The 18,523-nt window shown below is 47.4% G+C and overlaps 1 protein-coding gene and 1 non-coding gene across 2 annotated transcripts in view; both read left to right on the top strand.

The window, feature by feature from the left end:
- The first annotated feature begins 337 nt into the window (after positions 1 to 337).
- The window catches only part of TBRG4 (transforming growth factor beta regulator 4), a 75,460-nt gene continuing 57,274 nt past the window's right edge, over positions 338 to 18,523 (top strand). Inside the window, exons 1-2 of the mRNA XM_030196850.1 lie at positions 338 to 474; positions 12,059 to 12,556. Coding sequence (XP_030052710.1) covers positions 12,137 to 12,556 — 420 coding nt within the window. The 5' untranslated portion in view covers positions 338 to 474; positions 12,059 to 12,136. The remainder of the gene's footprint in view (positions 475 to 12,058; positions 12,557 to 18,523) is intronic.
- On the top strand, positions 12,779 to 12,915 carry LOC115460858. Its single transcript, XR_003940630.1, has one exon. It is a non-coding gene; the product is annotated as a small nucleolar RNA SNORA5 (small nucleolar RNA).

Here is an 18,523-nt window from a genome sequence, read left to right as displayed (position 1 = left end):
ATTTCCCTTCCCCCCTACACAGACCTCTTGTAAACTCCTTAACCCCGAATCCCCTCCTTCCTAACAGAAAGGAATCGGATGCAAATAAACAATATAACCTCACAAGTTTGCTATTGTTTTGTTCTGACCAATATGGCGGCAAGCTCCGCCCACTGCCTTCAGATAATGAGACAGATAGGCTCACGCCGTCTCCGGTTCTCAATGAAACCTCCTTGTTGCTTGCTTGCGAGTCGCAAGTTGCGATTGGTCGCGCAAGCCCGAGGAAGTTAGCGCAAGCGCTGGTAAGGCAGGCCTACCGGATATGACGTATTTGGTGTGCGCCTGGCTGACACTGACACACTTCCTTTTTTTCACCGCCCACCTGGCGCCCGCCGCTCGCTGCCTGGAGGTCAGTGGACGGCAGGAAGATGGAGTGCCGGATGCGTGAGCCCCGTGCACCACTATGGGGGAACAATATGGCGGCTTCATTGTAAGGTGCGTCGGGAAGTGGAGAGGTTGTAATCTGGCGAGGGTGGTTCATGGATGGGCTGGAGCGCCAGGTAGATATGGAGGAAATGGTGGGGGGTGGGAGAGGTCCACGGAGAAAGCATGGAGCTGTAGCTTTTTTCTAGGAGAGCTCAGCGCAGTCTGTCCTGAGCTACCACGCTACATAGAGGACATTTGTCAGGCTCGAGGCCCAGGCATTTCTGCCTGTTGGGGAGGAGTGTGGTAGCCGTGTTAGTCCACTCTTAAGGTTATCAATAGAAATCAAACAAAATAAAACATGGAAAAGAAAATAAGATGATACCTTTTTTATTGGACACAACTTAATACATTTCTTCGAAAGCTAATCAAGAAATGTATTAAGTTATGTCCAATAAAAAAGGTATCATCTTATTTTCTTTTCCATGTTTTATTTTGTTTGATTTCTATTGATGCCTGTTGGGGAGGAACCGAGTTGGCAGCCTTTTAGTGGCCGGTTCTTTTTATTTATTTTATTTTTATTTATATATTTAGAAAATGATCTAAATATATAAATACATATACAGGGACTGTCTCTTCGTCATGTTCAATCGTGAAGCGCTGCGCACGACTGGGAGCGCTCTAGAAAAGATTTGTAGTAGTTTTGTAGTAATTTAACAATACAATAGTACAAATCGAGCAGAACATGTTATGTATGCATACAACGAGGAACAGAACGCTTCAAACATGAAACATAAAATAAGATAACAAATGAACAGATGAGAGGAAACAATCTTATACACTAGGGATTGCTTTACGCTTATGTTTACAAATTGGGGAAATGAACTTTTTAGTTATTTTATTTGTTTGTTACATTTGTATCCCACATTTTCCCATGTGTTTGTTGGCTCAAGTTCTGGAGAGGTGGTTACAGACTCTGGAGTAAATAAATACAGAGTGTATAGTTTAATTGATTAAAGATTGTGTGATTCACCCCATACAGGTTGAATGGGGTGGAATTGGGCAGTGGAAGGTTTGTGTTATTGTCCATGTTCTCATTTGTTATGTTTGTGTTTCGGTGGTTGGGCGTTTGTTAGTTCTGTTGGGTATGACTTTCTGAAAAGGTGAGTTTTCAGTTTGGTTTTTTTTTAGATTAGGTAATTATTTGTGGTTTTCAGGTCTTTTGGCAACACGTTCCATAGTTTTGTTCATATGTATATGTTGATTTGTATTTCAGACCCATACATCTGAGAAAGTGAAGGTTTAGGTACGTTCTTGCTGATTTAAATGTGTTTCTAATTGGTAAGTCAGTCAGTTTGGTCATGTATCCTGGAGCTAGGCCATGGATTATTCTATGAGCCAGAGTACAAATCTGGAAGGCTACATGTTCTTTGATTGGAAGCCAGTGTAGTTTTTCGAGGAGGATTTTTGTGCTTTCGAATTGTGTTTTTCCGGAGAGTAGCCTAGCTGCCGTATTCTGAGCGGTTTGAAGTTTCCTTAAGATTTGATCTTTGCATCCTGCATAGATTCCATTGCAGTAATCGACGTGGGCTAGTACCATTGTTTGGAGCATGTTACGGAATATGTCCCTCGTGAAGAATTGTTTTATGTCTTTGAGTTTCCACATTGTATAGAACATTTTCTTTGTAGTGGCTTTGGCTTGGTTCTTGAGTGATGTTACAGTCTATGGCAGTGATGGCGAACTTGTGGCACGCGTGTCGTCGCCAGGGGCATAGCCATGGGCCACTTTCCCGTCAGGCCCGCCCACCCAACATCCCCTCGCATGTCCTCCCCGCTGGCGCTGATTACCTTTGTCGAAGCGGCCGCGTCTTTGAAAGGCCTGCCTGTCTAGCCTTCCCTTCGTGAGTTCGTTCCCTCAGTCAGTCCCGCCTTCTGACATCATTTCCGTGAGGGCAGGACTGACTCTGAGGGAGCGAACTCATGAAGGGAAGGCTAGAGACGGGCAGGGCTTTCAAAGACGCGGCCGCTTCGACGGAGGTAATAAAAATGATTTACATGCATGGCATGGATTGGAGGGGAGGGCAGGGGAGAGAAGAGAATCGCTGGGGATGGATGGAGGGGGGCAGGGGAGAGAAGAGAATCGCTGGGTATGGATGGATGGAGGGGGGCAGGGGAGAGAAGAGAATCACTGGGTATGGATGGATGGAGGGGGGCAGGGGAGAGAAGAGACTCACTGGGTATGGTTGGATGGAGGGGGGCAGGGGAGAGAAGAGAATTGCTGGGGATGGATGCAGAGGGGCAGGACTACTATTTGACATTTCTAAAGCGCTACTAGGGTTACGCAGCGCTGTACAATTTAACATAGAAGGACAGTCCCTGCTCAAAGAGCTTACAGTCTAAAGGACAAATGTACAAACAGTCAAGTAGGGGTCGTTAGATTGGGGCAGTCTAGATTTCCTGAAAGGTATAAAGGTTAGGTGCCGAAAGCAACATTGAAGAGGTGGGGTTTGAAGATGGGTAGGGAGGAGAGTTGCTGGACATAGGTGGATGGAGGGCAGGGGAGACAGGAGGGTTGCTGGACATGGGTGGATGGAGGGCAGGGGAGAGAGGAGGGTTGCTGGACATGGATGGATGGAGGGGGAGGGCAATTGTTGGACAGATGGAGGAGAGGGAAGGGAAGACAGGAAGGAGATGCACATGGATGGAGGGGAAGGGACTTATAAGCATGCATGCAACAGCAAAAATCATATTAATAATTATTCAGAAGCATGCCAAATGCTTTTAAAGTTCTGTTATTCAGGTTAAATTGCCCTGTTGGCACTTTGCAATAAATAATTAGATTTTGGGTTGCGGTTTGGGCACTCGGCCTCTGAAAGGTTCGCCATCATTGGTCTATGGTAATGCCAAGGATTTTCAGGTTGTCTGAGATTGGGAGTGTAGAGCCCGAGATATTGATGGTTGTGGGGTGTTCTGTGCTATGTTGGGATGAGATAATGAGACTGTGGTTTTTGTCTGTTTAATTTGAATGCCGATGCCCAGGATTCCATTATACTCATGCTGTTTGTGATTTCGGTGGTGATTTCTGATGGGTTGTTTTTGAAAGGGATGTATATACTGTGACATTGTCCAGTCCACATAGAGAAAAGGATTAAGGCCTTGTTTGGATAGGGACTTAGCTAATGGGGTCTTCCATATCATCAAGCTGATCAATCCATAGACTGGTGGGTTGTGTCCATCTACCAGCAGGTGGAGATAGAGAGCAAACTTTTGCCTCCCTATATGTGGTCATGTGCTGCCGGAAACTCCTCAGTATGTTCTCTATCTCAGCAGGTGGTGGTCACACACAGCAGCAGCTCTGGCTAGGCCTCCAAGCCTAATCCTTAGGTTTTGTTGAGGCCTGGGGTTGAGGGCTCTTTTGAGCAAGTGCAAACCTGGTGGTGCCAGGTCCCTCCTTTTCTCCCCCCTCCCGCTGGCTCCGTTTAAAAAAAAAAAAAAAATATTTTTAAACGTCTTTAAAGGCGTTTAATTCGACGTTTCTTTAAACGTTCATTGCAGCTACTCACTGGGACACCAGTTCGTTACAGCTCGGAGCGGCAAGCAGGTAATTTTACCTTTTTATAGCGGGCAGGGGGTTCCCCGATTCTTCTCCTCGTGGCAATGGCGTCGGAGGGCGAGGGCGCAAAGGGTCGCTCCCCGGATCGCTGGAGCGCTTCTAGAGGGGATGCGGGGGTTTTACAACCTGATTCGCCCTTGATGGGTGATAGTTTAGTGACCGATGAATGTCCCGGTCGTTCCTCCGGCGTGGCGTTTTTTTCCCGCCATAAACGCCCATCCCCCGCTCCTCGCCTCCGCCATCTTGGCCGGCCACGCGGCTCGGACGGCTTCTTCGGGGCCGCCCTTGAGGTTGGAGACATTAATGCCATGAACGCCCTTAATTTGGGCGACGGCAGAAAAGCGGCTAAAGTTAAGCGCCGTTCTTCCCGCGCGGCTCCTTCACGGAGTTTCGCGCCGGACGCCATTTTGGATGCGCAGCATGTCTCTCCCCCGCTATTGCGAGCGCCGGTTGAGAGTGCGTCTAGGGCTGTTGCCCAGGCAGCGGAAGTGCACAGTCTGGGGGGTTTCTCCCCCGAGTTTGTTTTGCTGCTGCATCAGGCTTTCCTCATGCAAAACGCTGCCCCTGCTCCCTCTTCTGATAAAGAGGTTGAGGTTCCCAGAGGTAAACGCCCTCGGGTTGATTTCCAGGCCTTGGAGGACTTTTGTCTCCTCCGATGTAGATGAGGGCAGCGTGTCTGAGGTCTCCCAACGATCCTTTGCGGATTCCTTGGAGGAGATAGATCCCCGCTCGGATGGAGCGGATGACCCCTCTGCAGCGCGGCTTTTTAGCCCAGAGGATTTGCCCAACCTGTTGTTACAGGCCATGGACACTTTGAAGATTTCCTCTCCGGAGGACGTCTCTCCCTCAGCCCCTGTTGGCTCTGCCATTATGCTGGGGACGAAGCGCCCGCCTAGAACCTTCCACGTGCATGATGCCATGCACACCTTAATTGCGGCTCAATGGGATGTCCCGGAAACGAGCCTTAAAGTGGCTAGGGCTATGTCCCGCCTCTATCCTTTGGCTGTGAGTGAACGTGAGGCCTATCTGTGGCCTACCGTGGATTCTTTAATCACTGCGGTGACTAAGAAAACGGCGTTGCCGGTGGAAGGTGGCACGGCCCTAAAGGACGCCCAAGACAGAAGATTGGAGGCGGCCTTAAGGTCGTCCTTTGAGGCAGCTGCTTTAAGTTTGCAGGCCTCAGTTAGCGGCTCCTATGTGGCCAGGGCGTGCCGGACTATGGTGCAGCGGGCTTCCCCCTCGGATCATTCCTTGAGGGCTGATTGGCCGGCCCTGGAATCGGGCTTAGCCTATTTGGCAGACTTGCTGTATGATGTCTGGAGAGCCTCAGCTAAAGGCATGGCTCAGACAGTCTCTGCGTGGCGGTGGCTTTGGCTGAAACATTGGTCTGCTGACCACGCCTCTAAATCCCGCCTGGCTAGATTGCCTTTTAAAGGCAAGCTGCTCTTTGGGGTCGAGCTGGACAAAATCGTGACCGATCTCGGCACGTCTAAGGGCAAGAAATTACCAGAGGTCAGGGCTCGGGTTAGTACTCGTCCCGATACCTCCATACCGCCCGGGCAAGTCGGGTTCCTCTGCCCCCTCTTCCTTCAAGAGGAATTTCTCCCCCAAGCAGCATTTCTTTCGCAGAGACCGCCGTCCCGGAGGTGCTCCCTCCGGTCCTCCCCCAGGGTCTCGTACCCAATGACGGGGCCTTGGTCCACGCCCCAGTGCAGATTGGAGGACGGCTGTCCTCGTTTCTGGGCGAGTGGACCACTATAACTTCAGACGCGTGGGTGCTGGAAGTCATCAGAGACGGCTACAAGCTAGAGTTCTGCCAACCCTTAAGAGACGGGTTTGTACTCTCTCCCTGCAAGTCTCCGGTCAAGCTGTGGTAGTGCAGCAGACCTTGGACAACCTGATCCGCCTGGGTGCGGTCGTTCCGGTGCCAAAAAATCAGATTGGCAAGGGACGTTACTCCATTTACTTTGTGGTTCCAAAGAAAGGAGGTTCTGTCCGGCCTATCCTCGACCTCAAAGGGGTCAATCGGGCCTGGAAAGTGAGGCACTTTCGCATGGAGACTCTCCGCTCTGTTATAGCGGCAGTGAAGGCAGGAGAGTTCTTGGCTTCCTTGGACATCAAGGAAGCGTACCTGCATATTCCCATCTGGCCTCCTCTCCAACGCTTCTGCGTTTTACAGTCCTGAGACGACACTTCCAGGTCAGAGCCCTCCCTTTCGGGTTGGCTACTGCTCCGCGGACCTTTTCCAAAGTAATGGGGGTCATAGCGGCCTTCCTGCTAAAGGAAGGAGTACAAGTCCATCCTTATCTGGACGACTGGTTGATCCGAGCCCCCTCTTATGCAGAGTGCGGCAAAGCTATGGACCGGGTAGTTGCTCTTTTGAGCTCCCTGGGATGGATCATCAACTGGAAGAAGAGCCAGCTGCGCCCGACTCAGTCCCTGGTGTATCTGGGAGTTCGATTCGACACCCAAGTGGGCAGAGTGTTCCTGCCAGACAATCGGATTGTCAAGCTTCAGGCTCAGGTGGACTAGTTCCTAGTAGCCTCTCCTATTCGGGCTTGGGACTACGTGCAGCTGTTGGGCTCTATGACGGCCACGATGGAAGTAGTGCCCTGGGCCAGGGCTCATATGAGACCACTACAGCTTTCTCTGCGGCTGCGCTGGACTCCGATGTCGGAGGATTATGCTGTGCGCCTTCCCGTGGACCCAGCAGTGCGCAAGGCGCTGAGCTGGTGGACGCAGACAGACAAGTTGTCTGCAGGATTGCCTCTGGTGACCCCGGAGTGGATTGTCGTCACGACAGACGCCTCTTTGATGGGCTGGGGAGCCCACTGCTTGGGAAGGACAGCGCAGGGGCTCTAGTCTCCTGCAGAGGCAAGTGGTCTATCAACCTCCTGGAACTCAGAGCCATTCGCTTGGTGTTATTGGAGTTCATCCCGGTACTCGTGTTGAAGCCTGTACGGGTCCTGTCGGACAATGCCACGGCTGTGGCCTATATCAACCGCCAGGGAGGTACCAGAGCGCCCCTCTAGCCAAGGAGGCTATGAGTCTTTGCCAGTGGGCGGAAGCGAACCTGGAGCAGCTTTCAGCGGCCCACATTGCCGGAGTCATGAATGTCAAGGCGGACTTTCTCAGTCGCCATACCTTGGAGCCCGGAGAGTGGCAACTATCTGCTCAGGCGTTCTTGGACATCACGAAGCGCTGGGGCCAGCCGAGCCTAGATCTGATGGCGTCATCGGCCAATGGCCAAGTGCCGCGCTTTTTCAGCAGAGGACGGGACCCTCGATCCCTGGGAGTAGATGCTCTTCTCCAACAGTGGCCGACACAAGAGCTCCTCTATGTGTTCCCGCCCTGGCCCGTGTTGGGCAGGGTGCTAGACCGGGTGGCAAAGCATCCCGGCAGGGTAATCCTGGTGGGTCCGGATTGGCCCAGACGTCCCTGGTATGCGGACTTGTTCAGGCTCTCAGTCGACGATCCTCTGCGGCTGTCAGTGGAGCAGGGCCTGTTACATCAGGGTCCCGTGGTGATGGAGGATCCCTCTCCCTTTGGTCTTACGGCCTGGCTATTGAGCGGCAGCGTCTGAGGAAGAAGGGCTTCTCAGACAAGGTCATCGCCACTATGCTGAGAGCGAGGAAGCGCTCTACTTCTACTGCTTACGCCAGGGTTTGGCGTATCTTTGCAGCATGGTGTGAAGCAGGCTCACTTTCCTCCCTTCACTGCTCCAATTTCTTCAGTGTTGGCGTTCCTGCAAGAAGGTCTGGAGAAAGGCCTGTCGCTCAGTTCCCTTAAAGTCCAGGTAGCAGCTCTGGCTTGCTTCAGGGGCCGCCTGAAGGGTGCTTCCCTGGCTTCGCAGCCAGATGTGGTGCGCTTTCTCAAGGGAGTTAATCACCTGCGCCCTCCTCTGCACTCAGTGGTGCCTGCGTGGAATCTCAACCTGGTGCTAAGAGCATTGCAGAAGCCGCCTTTGGAACCCTTGTCGAGGGCATCTCTGAAAGACCTGACGTTGAAAGCAGTCTTTTTGGTGGCTATCACTTCAGACAGAAGAGTTTCCGAGCTCCAGGCGCTCTCATGTCGAGAGCCTTTTCTGCAGTGCACTGAGGGCAGGAGTGACTATTCGCACAGTGCCTTCCTTCCTGCCCAAGATTGTTTCTCGCTTCCATGTGAATCAGCAGCTCTGTCTCCCTTCCTTTCGTAGGGAGGACTACCCAGAGGAGTACTCCGCTCTTGAATATCTGGATGTGAGACGAGTCATCATCAGATACTTGGAAGTGACCAATGATTTCCGGAAATCGGATCATCTGTTTGTCCTGTTTGCAGGTCCTCGTAAGGGTCTGCAGGCTGCTAAGCCTACAGTGGCAAGATGGGTCCAGGAAGCCATTGCAGCGGCTTATGTGGCCGCGGGGAAGGTGCCGCCTATCCAGCTGAAGGCTCACTCCACGAGAGCTCAGGCGGCCTCGATGGCAGAGGCCGGATCCGTCTCCTTGGAAGAGATATGCAAGGCGGCAACGTGGGCTTCGGCTCATACTTTCTCCAAGCATTACCGTTTGACTGTGGCTGCACGGGCGGAGGCCCGGTTTGGAGCTTCAGTGTTGAGGTCAGGGATTTCTATGTCCCGCCCTGGGTGAGTACTGCTTCGGTACATCCCACCAGTCTATGGATTGATCAGCTTGATGATATGGAAGGTAAAATTATGTATAATCATACCTGATAATTTTCTTTCCATTAATCATAGCTGATCAATCCATAGCCCCTCCCAGATATCTGTACTGTTTATATTCTGGTTGAATTTTAGGTTCAAGTTTAGCCTTCAGTTACTTCAGGAGGACTTCGTGTTCAAGTTCTTCTTTCACTTGGATTCTTCAAGAGTTGAGACGACTTTGTGTTACAGTGAGCTGCTGCATTCCTCTCCCCTCCGTTTCCGGGGCTGGATTGAGACATAAATTCTGCCGGCACTCCCTCCCGCTTCGTGCGGCTGTAGGGCAGCTTTGTACCCCTCCCGCTTCGGCGGTGTTAGGGTCAGTCAGCTCCTCCCGCGGTTGCGGTTGCAGGATAAGCCAGATCCCCCCGCATCGGCGGGTGTGGTGTCCCTCCCCCGCTCCGCGGGGATGAGCTGGACGGATTCCCCTCCCCCACTTGTGTGGGGATGAGCTGGGTTAATTCCCCTCCCCCGTTTCGGCGGTGGTGAGCTGGGCAGAGTGTCCCTTCGTGGGTGTAATTCTCTAAGTGCTGAGTCCTGCGGATGGAGCTTTGATATCGACATACTGAGGAGTTTCCGGCAGCACATGACCACATATAGGGAGGCAAAAGTTTGCTCTCTATCTCCACCTGCTGGTAGATGGACACAACCCACCAGTCTATGGATTGATCAGCTATGATTAATGGAAAGAAAATTATCAGGTATGATTATACATAATTTTACCTTCTTTACTCATAGGAGTACCAAAAACTTAGCCACCAGGGAAAGATTCAGAGACACTGCAGAGCTTCCACCAGCTCAACCGCCATCTTGACACGCCCCCATCAAATTCATAGCTTAGTGAAGCCCTGGTGGCCTAGTGACCTCCATCTATTTTATTTTTGTTACATTTGTACCCCGCACTTTTCCCACTCATGGCAGGCTCAATGCGGCTTACATGGGGCAATGGAGGGTTAAGTGACTTGCACAGAGTCACAAGGAGCTGCCTGTACCTGAAGTGGGAATCAAACTCAGTTCCCCAGGACCAAAGTCCACCACTCTAACCACTAGGCCACTCCTCCACTGTTGCTACTATTTGAGATTCTACATGGAATGTTGCTATTCCAACATTCCATGTAGAAGTCGGCCCTTGCAGATCACCAATGTGGCCGCGCAGGCTTCTGCTTCTGTGAGTCTGACGTCCTGCACGTGCAGGACGTCAGACTCACAGAAACAGAAGCCTGCGCAGCCTTCTACATGGAATGTTGCTAGTGGAATAGCAACATTCCATGTAGAATCTCCAATAGTAGCAACATTCCATGTAGAATCTCCAATAGTATCTATTTTATTTTTGTTACATTTGTACCCCGCACTTTTCCCACTCATGGCAGGCTCAATGCGGCTTACATGGGGCAATGGAGGGTTAAGTGACTTGCACAGAGTCACAAGGAGCTTCCTGTGCCTGAAGTGGGAATCGAACTCAGTTCCCCAGGACCAAAGTCCACCACCCTAACCACTAGGAAAGTATATTACAAAAAAGTCGAGTTATCGGAGGTGGATCTATTTAAAGCTAGCAGTTTGGCATATATTTTACTGTCAAGATTTATAAGTGATACAGGTGTATAATTTGCTACATAAGCAGAGTCTTTTTCCTGGTTTAGAGCTAGGGACTTTTTGATCAGTAGTCATATTATAAAAGGAATGCAAAAGGGGACAAAGGTCTGAAGAAAAGACTTTGTAAGATTCAGCCGAGAGACCGTCTGGTCCTGACGCTTTATTTAATGGGCATGTTCCCTGTTTTTTTTTTTTAATTTAACAAGAAGTCTTTATTGAAAAAATGAAAAAGACCCTGTACAACAATTGAAAACAACAACAATACCTTTCACATCAAATAGTATTCAACTAACAGGGTTTACAGCTAAAAACAGCTTATGTCTAGACTTTTTTTATTCCCATTTTCCCCAAACAGACTACGGAGAAAATAATAAGAGAAAAAAGAAAAAAAAACAAACCACGAAACCCACCCTAATAACCCGGTACATTACCCAGCATATAAAGATAAAGAAAAAACAATGTCACTCATATTCAACAATCAGATTATTAACAACAACCCCATCTATGGTCCCAAGCCCAAAGGGGCCCATATTCTTTCCCATTTTGCCATTTGTTTGCGTTCCTTTGCTAATAGTCTCTCTTTTTCTGCAATATTTCCAAGCAAAGTTTTCCACCTAATTATGGAGGGACAGTTTCGCTGTTTCCAAGCTTGTGCAATTATCAATCTGCCTGCACACAAACAATGCTTAGTTAAGATCTTGCCCTCTTCTTTGAGGCCCAAAATATTTTTATGCAATAAATACACGGCAGGGTCACATGGTATAGCAACTACTACCCATGTTCCCTGTTTTTATTCATTTCCTAATAGTGTCCTTACATTCCATTTGCTTGTTTAGTCCGGTGTTGCTCAGTAAGCTGATGATTGCAATATGTTTTCTTCAAGTACTCTGCAAGATCTTTTCGATGAGTAGTTAATTTGGAACACAATATTGTTAGCCTGTAGCTAGGAATTTGTTTTCCCCTATGAAATTCACTTTGCAATTACCACATTAAGGGCCCCTTTTACTAAGCCGAGTTAGGCTCTACGCGTGCCAAAATGAACTTACTACCCGACTACTGCGTGCCTCTTGAGGTAATTTCATTTTTGGTGCGCGTCTGCTACATGCGTCTGGAAAATATTTTTTTTTATTTTCGGACGCTTGCCAAGTGGCATCTGAGGCGCGTAGGTCCTTACCGCACAGATTCCTTACTGCTAGGTCTATGGCTGGTGGTAAAATCAGACACACAAAATGGACACGGGGCAATTTTGGCAAAAATTTTAAAAAGGCATTTTTGGTACGTGCGCTGAAAAATATTTCTGCGCACGGACAAAACCCGCGCCTACATTACAGCAAGCTACGTTTTACCGCGGCTTAGTAAAAGGACCCCTAAATTTCATCTGGCGTTTAGATGCCCACTCACGTGTTCCTTCAGCAAAGTACTTGGAGAGTGTTTAATGTAGGTACTTGGATTTTGAAAGGGAAAGGGCCGATGCCGTTTGTCTTTGAAATTTCAAGTACTTGTTTCAGAATCAGTGTAGCTTTTAAAATATATATCTGAAAAGTCATTAATATGTCTGTATGCTGCTAGGAATTTTTTGTCCACTCCTGTTTTCATTCTGTTGATTGTATTGTTTTATGATTAGTGTTTTTTATTCATTTGTAACCCTCCTTTGTTTCAATTAAATTGAGAAGTGAGTATACAAAAAAAAAAAAAAAAATATATATATATATATATTGCCCTTTTTAATGTATCTATGTATTTTTTTTTTACAGCAACTCTGAGATGTTGAGCTGACATCAGGTTGTATACTTGTGTATATTTTGTATTTAAAGAAATCAAACAGAAGTCTGATGGCTTCCCGGCTTGTACAACGTTGCTCTCGAATGTTTGGTGTTCCAGTATTGGCTCACTTTACTGCACCTGCCTGTGATGTAGCCATATCTAGCAAGAAAAGCTTTAGAACATCCCTGCCTTCGGCAGTACTTGCCCAGGTACACACTTCCACCTTCTCCTGGAACACAGATCAACCTCTGGTTGAGGAACAGACTTATAGCAAACAGACAGAACGCAGTGAAGTGGACTCCCTCATTGAATTATCTTCTACCATAGAAGAGCTGCTTCAGCTGAGCACAAGTCACATTCTGAATGGAAGTCAGGCGGCCCTGATCATTATCCAGCTGTCTCGGCTAGCGGCAGAGCAGAAGTTGGACGTGGGAAGCATTCTGCAAGATGATCGTTTCCAGCAGTTGCTGAAGCTCGCTTCTGGTCAGGTAGGCTTTGATGCAGTAGTGGAGGAACAGGTTATGAAGGCTGAGCCAAGAATATAATGACAGCCCAGCGCACCATTACTTTCTCGCCAATGCAAAAATAGACTCTTTCTGCAGGTTCTGTAAAACGGTTAAGAATGTGGCAGTGTAGCCAAAAACCTGGAAGTCTGTATCCAGCATCAGATGAGGTCACTTTATTTGGGGGTTTGTAGCCTGTTTGGGATGTGCAGCCTCGTCAAATTCAGTATTGCCACCTTCATGGCAAGTACTGGCCAATGTGGCTGCAACAGGAAACTCTGTAGCTCATGGGCCCCATGTTTTTTATCGCTGAACATTGGGGATAAAAAGTGCTACTAACAAGTTCTTGCTGTAGTATTCGCTCCGATGGAAATGGTGACAAGAGTTCAAAAACTCTGTTCAGATTTGATCCATGTATCAGTCTGAATACTGTCAAACCTCGATAATAGGGGGGGGGGGGGGGGGGGAGGTTGTCCGTAGTTTCCAGGGGACTTCTAAGGAATCTGAAAAACATAAGAATAAAAGCAATAAATGAGTGTAGAAATGATAAATCTAAATAAATATTATCTGCCACCTATTTGAAGAATTCATTCAAGGCAATGTACCTCAAGATTTAGCTAGTGTTAGCCCTTGTGCCTTTGTGACCATTAAAGGCCTGGGTGAAGAGCCAGCCTTACACCTGCTTCCTTAACACAAGACTTTCAGGGGGTGCATTCCAGAGTGTGGGGGCTACTCCAGAAAAGGCTCGCTGGCAGGGTATCACATCACATGATGCCCTTTTAGAGGGTGTGGTTAGGGATACTCCTTGGTGACCTTGGAGGTGTGTAGAAGGAGATTCTGGGCCATTTCTTTTAAGGGCCTTGAGTATTAGACATAGAATTTTAAATGTAGTCCTGTATTGTACTGATAGGCAGTGAAGTTTCTGCAAAATCGGTGTGACGTGGGCATGTCTGCAACGTTTCTGGAGCTGGTGCAAACCCTTCTTAGTAATCCAGTCTTGATGTTATGGCGTGAATCACTGTGACAAGACTTGCCTTCTCAGTGTAAGGAGCGAGGCAGCGTAGTTGTTGCAAATGATAGAAGCAGCTCTTGAAGGTTGCTTAGGTTTTGGGGATCAGCGTAAGTGTTTACTGGCTGTATTGCAAGGTCCACTCCAATCCACTCAGGGTCTTCGCTGTAGGTGCCGCGTGCCCTATTCTCTTTACATTTATTTTTCTCCCAGTTACTACTTATGGCTCCAGTACACTTTTTCTTCTTGGTACTGTCCCTTCCTAATCTGTTTCTCCATCTGAAACCACTGTACACTGCAGGAACACATTGTCCACCCTCTGTATTCATCACCTCACCATCTCTTTTTTCCCCTTCCTTCTCAGCTCTCAGGCTAATGATCCCTCTGACTCTTATGCTTCTCAGTTCTTTGCTTTAACATCCTCTTTCAATCTTCAACTGTGCTCCACTGCCCCCACTCACCAGAATGGCCACTGTCTTGATCTTATCCTCTTCTCAAACTGCTCACTCTCCAGTTTCTGTGCCTCAACTCTTCCCCTCTCTGACCATCATCTGATAACTTTCACACTTAAACACCCTCCTCCCAAGTCCCGTCCATTCTTAGTACATTTAGGAATCTTCAGGCTATTGACCCTTCTACTCTGTCCTCCAGTGTTTCAAATCTTCTCTACCACTATGTTATCCAAGTCTGTCAATGAGGCTCTCTCTTCCTATAATACTATTCTCTCCTCTGCCCTGGATACCCTCGCTCCTCTCATTCCCCGTCCTGTAAAACGTACCAAACCCTAGCCTTGGCTGACCTCTAGAATCTGCTACCTACGTTCCTGTGCCCACTCTTCTGAACGCCTTTGGCTGAAATCCCGTGCCCATGCTGACTTCATACATTTCAGATTCTTGCTGACCTCCTTCCAGTCTGCTCTTTTACTTGCCAAACAGGACTATTACATCCAGTTGACAAATTCTCGTGGCTCGAATCCTAGACGTCTCTTTGCCACACTGAACTCTCTCCTCAAAGTGCCTTCACCTCCAACCCCCCCTTCACTTTCTCCACAGACTCTTGCTGAGTACTTTCATGATAAGGTTCACAAGATTAAACTTGAATTCTCAACCAGGTCATCTCCACCTCTCCTTCCCTTAGTCCATTCTCTCCACCCTCCAACCCCTGCCTCCTTTTTTTTCCTTTTCTGAAATCACTGAAGAGGAAACTACACATCTTATTTCCTCCTCGAAACTAACTACCTGTTCCTCTGATCCTATTCCCACCCATCTACTTAACACTATCTCTCCTGTCATCCCTTTTATCTGTCATATCCTCAATCTTTCACTTTCCACTGCGACTGTTCCTGATGCCTTCAGACAAGCCGTAATCACACCACTCCTTAAAAAAAACCTTCATTGGAACCTACCTGTCCTTCCAACTATTGCCTCATCTCCCTCCTCCCTTTCCTGTCCAAGATACTTGAACGTGCTGTTCACCGCCGTTGCCTTGACTTTCTTTCATCTCTAGCTATTCTTGATCCACTTCAGTCTGGCTTTCGCCCCCTTCATTCAACTGGAACAGTGCTTGCTAAAGTCTCCAATGACCTGTTCCTGGCCAGATCCAAAGGTCTTTATTCTATCCTCATCCTTCTCGATCTCTCTGCTGCTTTTGACACTGTTGATCACAGCCTACTCCTTGATTCGCTGTCCTCACTTGGATTTCAGGGCTCTGTTCTTTCCTGGTTTTCTTCTTATCTCTCCCAGCGTACTTTTATTGTATACTCTGGTGGATCCTCCTCTACTTCTATCCCACTGTCAGTTGGTGTACCTCAGGGATCTGACCTCTTCTTTTCTGCATCTATACTTCTTCCCTTGGTACTCTGATCTCATCCCATGGTTTTCAGTATCATCTCTATGCTGATGATTCCCAGATCTGCCTCTCCACACCAGAAATCTCAGCAGGAATCCAGGCCAAAGTATCAGCCTGCCTGTCTGACATTGCCTCCTGGATGTCTCAGCGCCATCTGAAACTAAACATGACCAAGACTGAGCTTCTTATCTTTCCTCCTAAAGCAACCTCTCCTCTTCCCCAATTCTCTATTTCTGTGGATAACACTCTCATCCTCCCTGTCTCATCAGCTGGTAACCTTGGGGTCATCTTCGACTCCTCCCTCTCCTTCTCTGCACATATTCAGCAGACTACTAAAACCTGTCGTTTCTTTCTCTATAATATCAGCAAAATTCGCCCTTTCCTTTTTGAGCACACTACCAGAACCCTCATCCACACTCTTATCACCTCTCGCTTAGACTATTGCAACTTGCTTCTTATAGGTCTCCCACTTAGCCATCTCTCTCCTCTTCAATCTGTTCAAAATTCTGCTGCACGACTATTCCGCCATTGTCGCTGTGCTCATATTAGCCCTCTCCTCAAGTCACTTCACTGGCTCCCTATCCATTTCCGCATACAGTTCAAACTCCTCTTATTGACTTAGAAGTGCATTCACTCTGCAGCTCCTCAGTACCTCTCCACTCTCATCTCTCCCTACACTCCTCCCTGGGAACTCCGTTCACTGGGTAAATCTCATCTGCACCCTTCTCCTCCACCGCTAACTCCAGACGCCGTTCCTTTTATTTTGCTGCACCATATACCTGGAATAGACTTCCTGAGCTGGTACGTCAAGCTCCATCTCTGGCCGTCTTCAAATCTAAGCTAAAAGCCCACCTACATACATCTAGTAGCGCTATAGAAATAAGTAGTAGTAATAAGTTTACTGTTTTTAGCCCGTTCTTGAACTGCTGTTAAACAGGTAGTTTATTCAGAGCTATGAGTAAGTCGGGTTCATTGGATATGAGTAACTTTGCCGTCCGTGTAGATGTAGAACTGAGTGCCCATCGCCTAAATCCTCTTTGCTAGTGGTTTGAGATAGATAGTGAACAGAATAGGTGACAGCATTGATCCTTGTGGTAGCCTGCAGGTCAGTGCCTATGCTGACAATGAGGTGCCGCTGAACAGTATGGACTGTTGCTTGATTCAGATAAGCAAGTACTGTTCCATTGATACATAAGAGTAGCCATACTGGGTCAGACTAATGGTCCATCTAGCCCAGTATCCTCCTCTTTCAACAGTGGCAAATCCAGGTCTCAGGTACCTGGCAGAGACCCAAATAGTAGCAAGATTCCATGCCACCAATCCCAGGGCAAGCAGTGGCTTCCCCCATGTCTGTCTCAATAACAGACTATGGACTTTTCCTCTGGGAACTTGTCCAAGCCTTTTTTAAAACCAGATACACTAACCGCTGTTAATACATCCTCTGGCAATGAGTTTCAGAGCTTTACTATTCTTTGAGTGTGTTAAAAGTATGTCCATGTAATTTCATTGAGTGTTCCCTGGTTTTCATACTTTTTGAAAGAGTAAAAAATTGATTTACTTTTACCCGTTCTACACCACTCAGGATTTTGTAGACCTAAATCATATCCCGCCTCAGCCATCTTTTCCAAGCTGAAGAACCCTGACCTCTTTAGCCTTTCCTCATATGAGAGGAGTTCCATCCCCTTTTATCATTTTGATCCCTCTTCTTTGAACCGTTTCTAATTCCACTATATATTTTTTTGACCAGAATTGAACGCAGTACTTGAGGTGAGGTTGCACTGTGGGCCGGTAGAGGCATTATAGTATTCTTGGTCTTATTTTTCATCTCTTTCCTAATAATTCCTAGCATCTTGTTTGCTTTTTTGGCCGCTGCCGCACACTGAGCAGCTTTCAGCGTATTGTCTGCAATGACACCTAGATCTTTTTCTTGAATGCTGACCCCTAAGGTGGACTCTAGCATCAGGTAACATGATTTGGATTATTCTTCCCAATGTGCATCACTTTGCATTTGTCCACATTAAATTTCATGCCATTTGGATGCCCAATCTTCCGTTTTCCGATTTGCAGATCATTTATAAATATGTTAAATAGCACTGATCCCAGTACGGATCCCTGCGGCACTCCACTATTCACTCTCCTCCATTGGAAAAAAAAATGGCCGTTTAACCTTACCCTCTGTTTTCTGTCCAATAACCAATTCCTGATCCTTAACAGAACGTTGCCTCCTGTCAAAAGCTTTCTGAAAAATCTAGATATACTACATAAACAGGCTCACTTTAATCAACATATTTATTCACGCCTTCAAAGAAATTAATCAAATTGGTGAGGCAAGACTTCTGTGGATGAATCTATGCTGACACTTGTCTCATTAAACCACATTTGTCTATTTGTTCCGTAATGTTATTCTTTATAATAGTTTCCACTATTTTGCCTAACAGTTAAGTCAGGCTTACTGGTCTGTAACTTCCTGGATCACCCTTGGGGCCCTTTTAAAAAAAATTGGCGTTACATTGGCAACCTTCCAAACTTCAGGTACTGTGGACGATTAGGAACAGGTTAGAGATCACTAACAGCAGATAAGTAATTTTCATGTTTGTGTTCTTTCAGTACCCTAGGGTGAATGCCATCTGGTGCAGGTGATTTACTACTCTTTAATTTGTTGGTTTGGCTTGGTAAATCTTCAGGTTCACTGAGATTTCTTTCAGTTCCTCCTCATTGTCACCCTTGAAAACCATTTCTGGAGCAGGTAGATCGCTTTATCCACATGTTTATTCTCCCCTTTAAAGAAAAGTGGTAGATTGGTGAGGCCAGATTTCACCTGACTAAATCCATGTTGGCTTTATCTCATTAACCCATGCCTATTCATATGCTTAGTTATTATGTTCTTTACCATGGCCTATAACTCCCTGGAACCCTTTTTAAAAATTGGCGGTACATTGGCCACCCTCCGATCTTCCGTTGCCATGCTTGATTTTAAAGCTAAATTACTTATTTTTAACAATAGCTCTGCAAGTTTATTTTTTCAATTCTATCATTACTCTGGTGTTTATACCATCCAGTCCAGGCAATTTGCTACTCTTTAATTTATCAAATTA

Source organism: Microcaecilia unicolor, chromosome 1 (genome assembly GCF_901765095.1).
Source record: "Microcaecilia unicolor chromosome 1, aMicUni1.1, whole genome shotgun sequence".
Classification (NCBI taxonomy): domain Eukaryota; kingdom Metazoa; phylum Chordata; class Amphibia; order Gymnophiona; family Siphonopidae; genus Microcaecilia; species Microcaecilia unicolor.
This window is presented reverse-complemented; position numbering and strand designations above follow the sequence as displayed.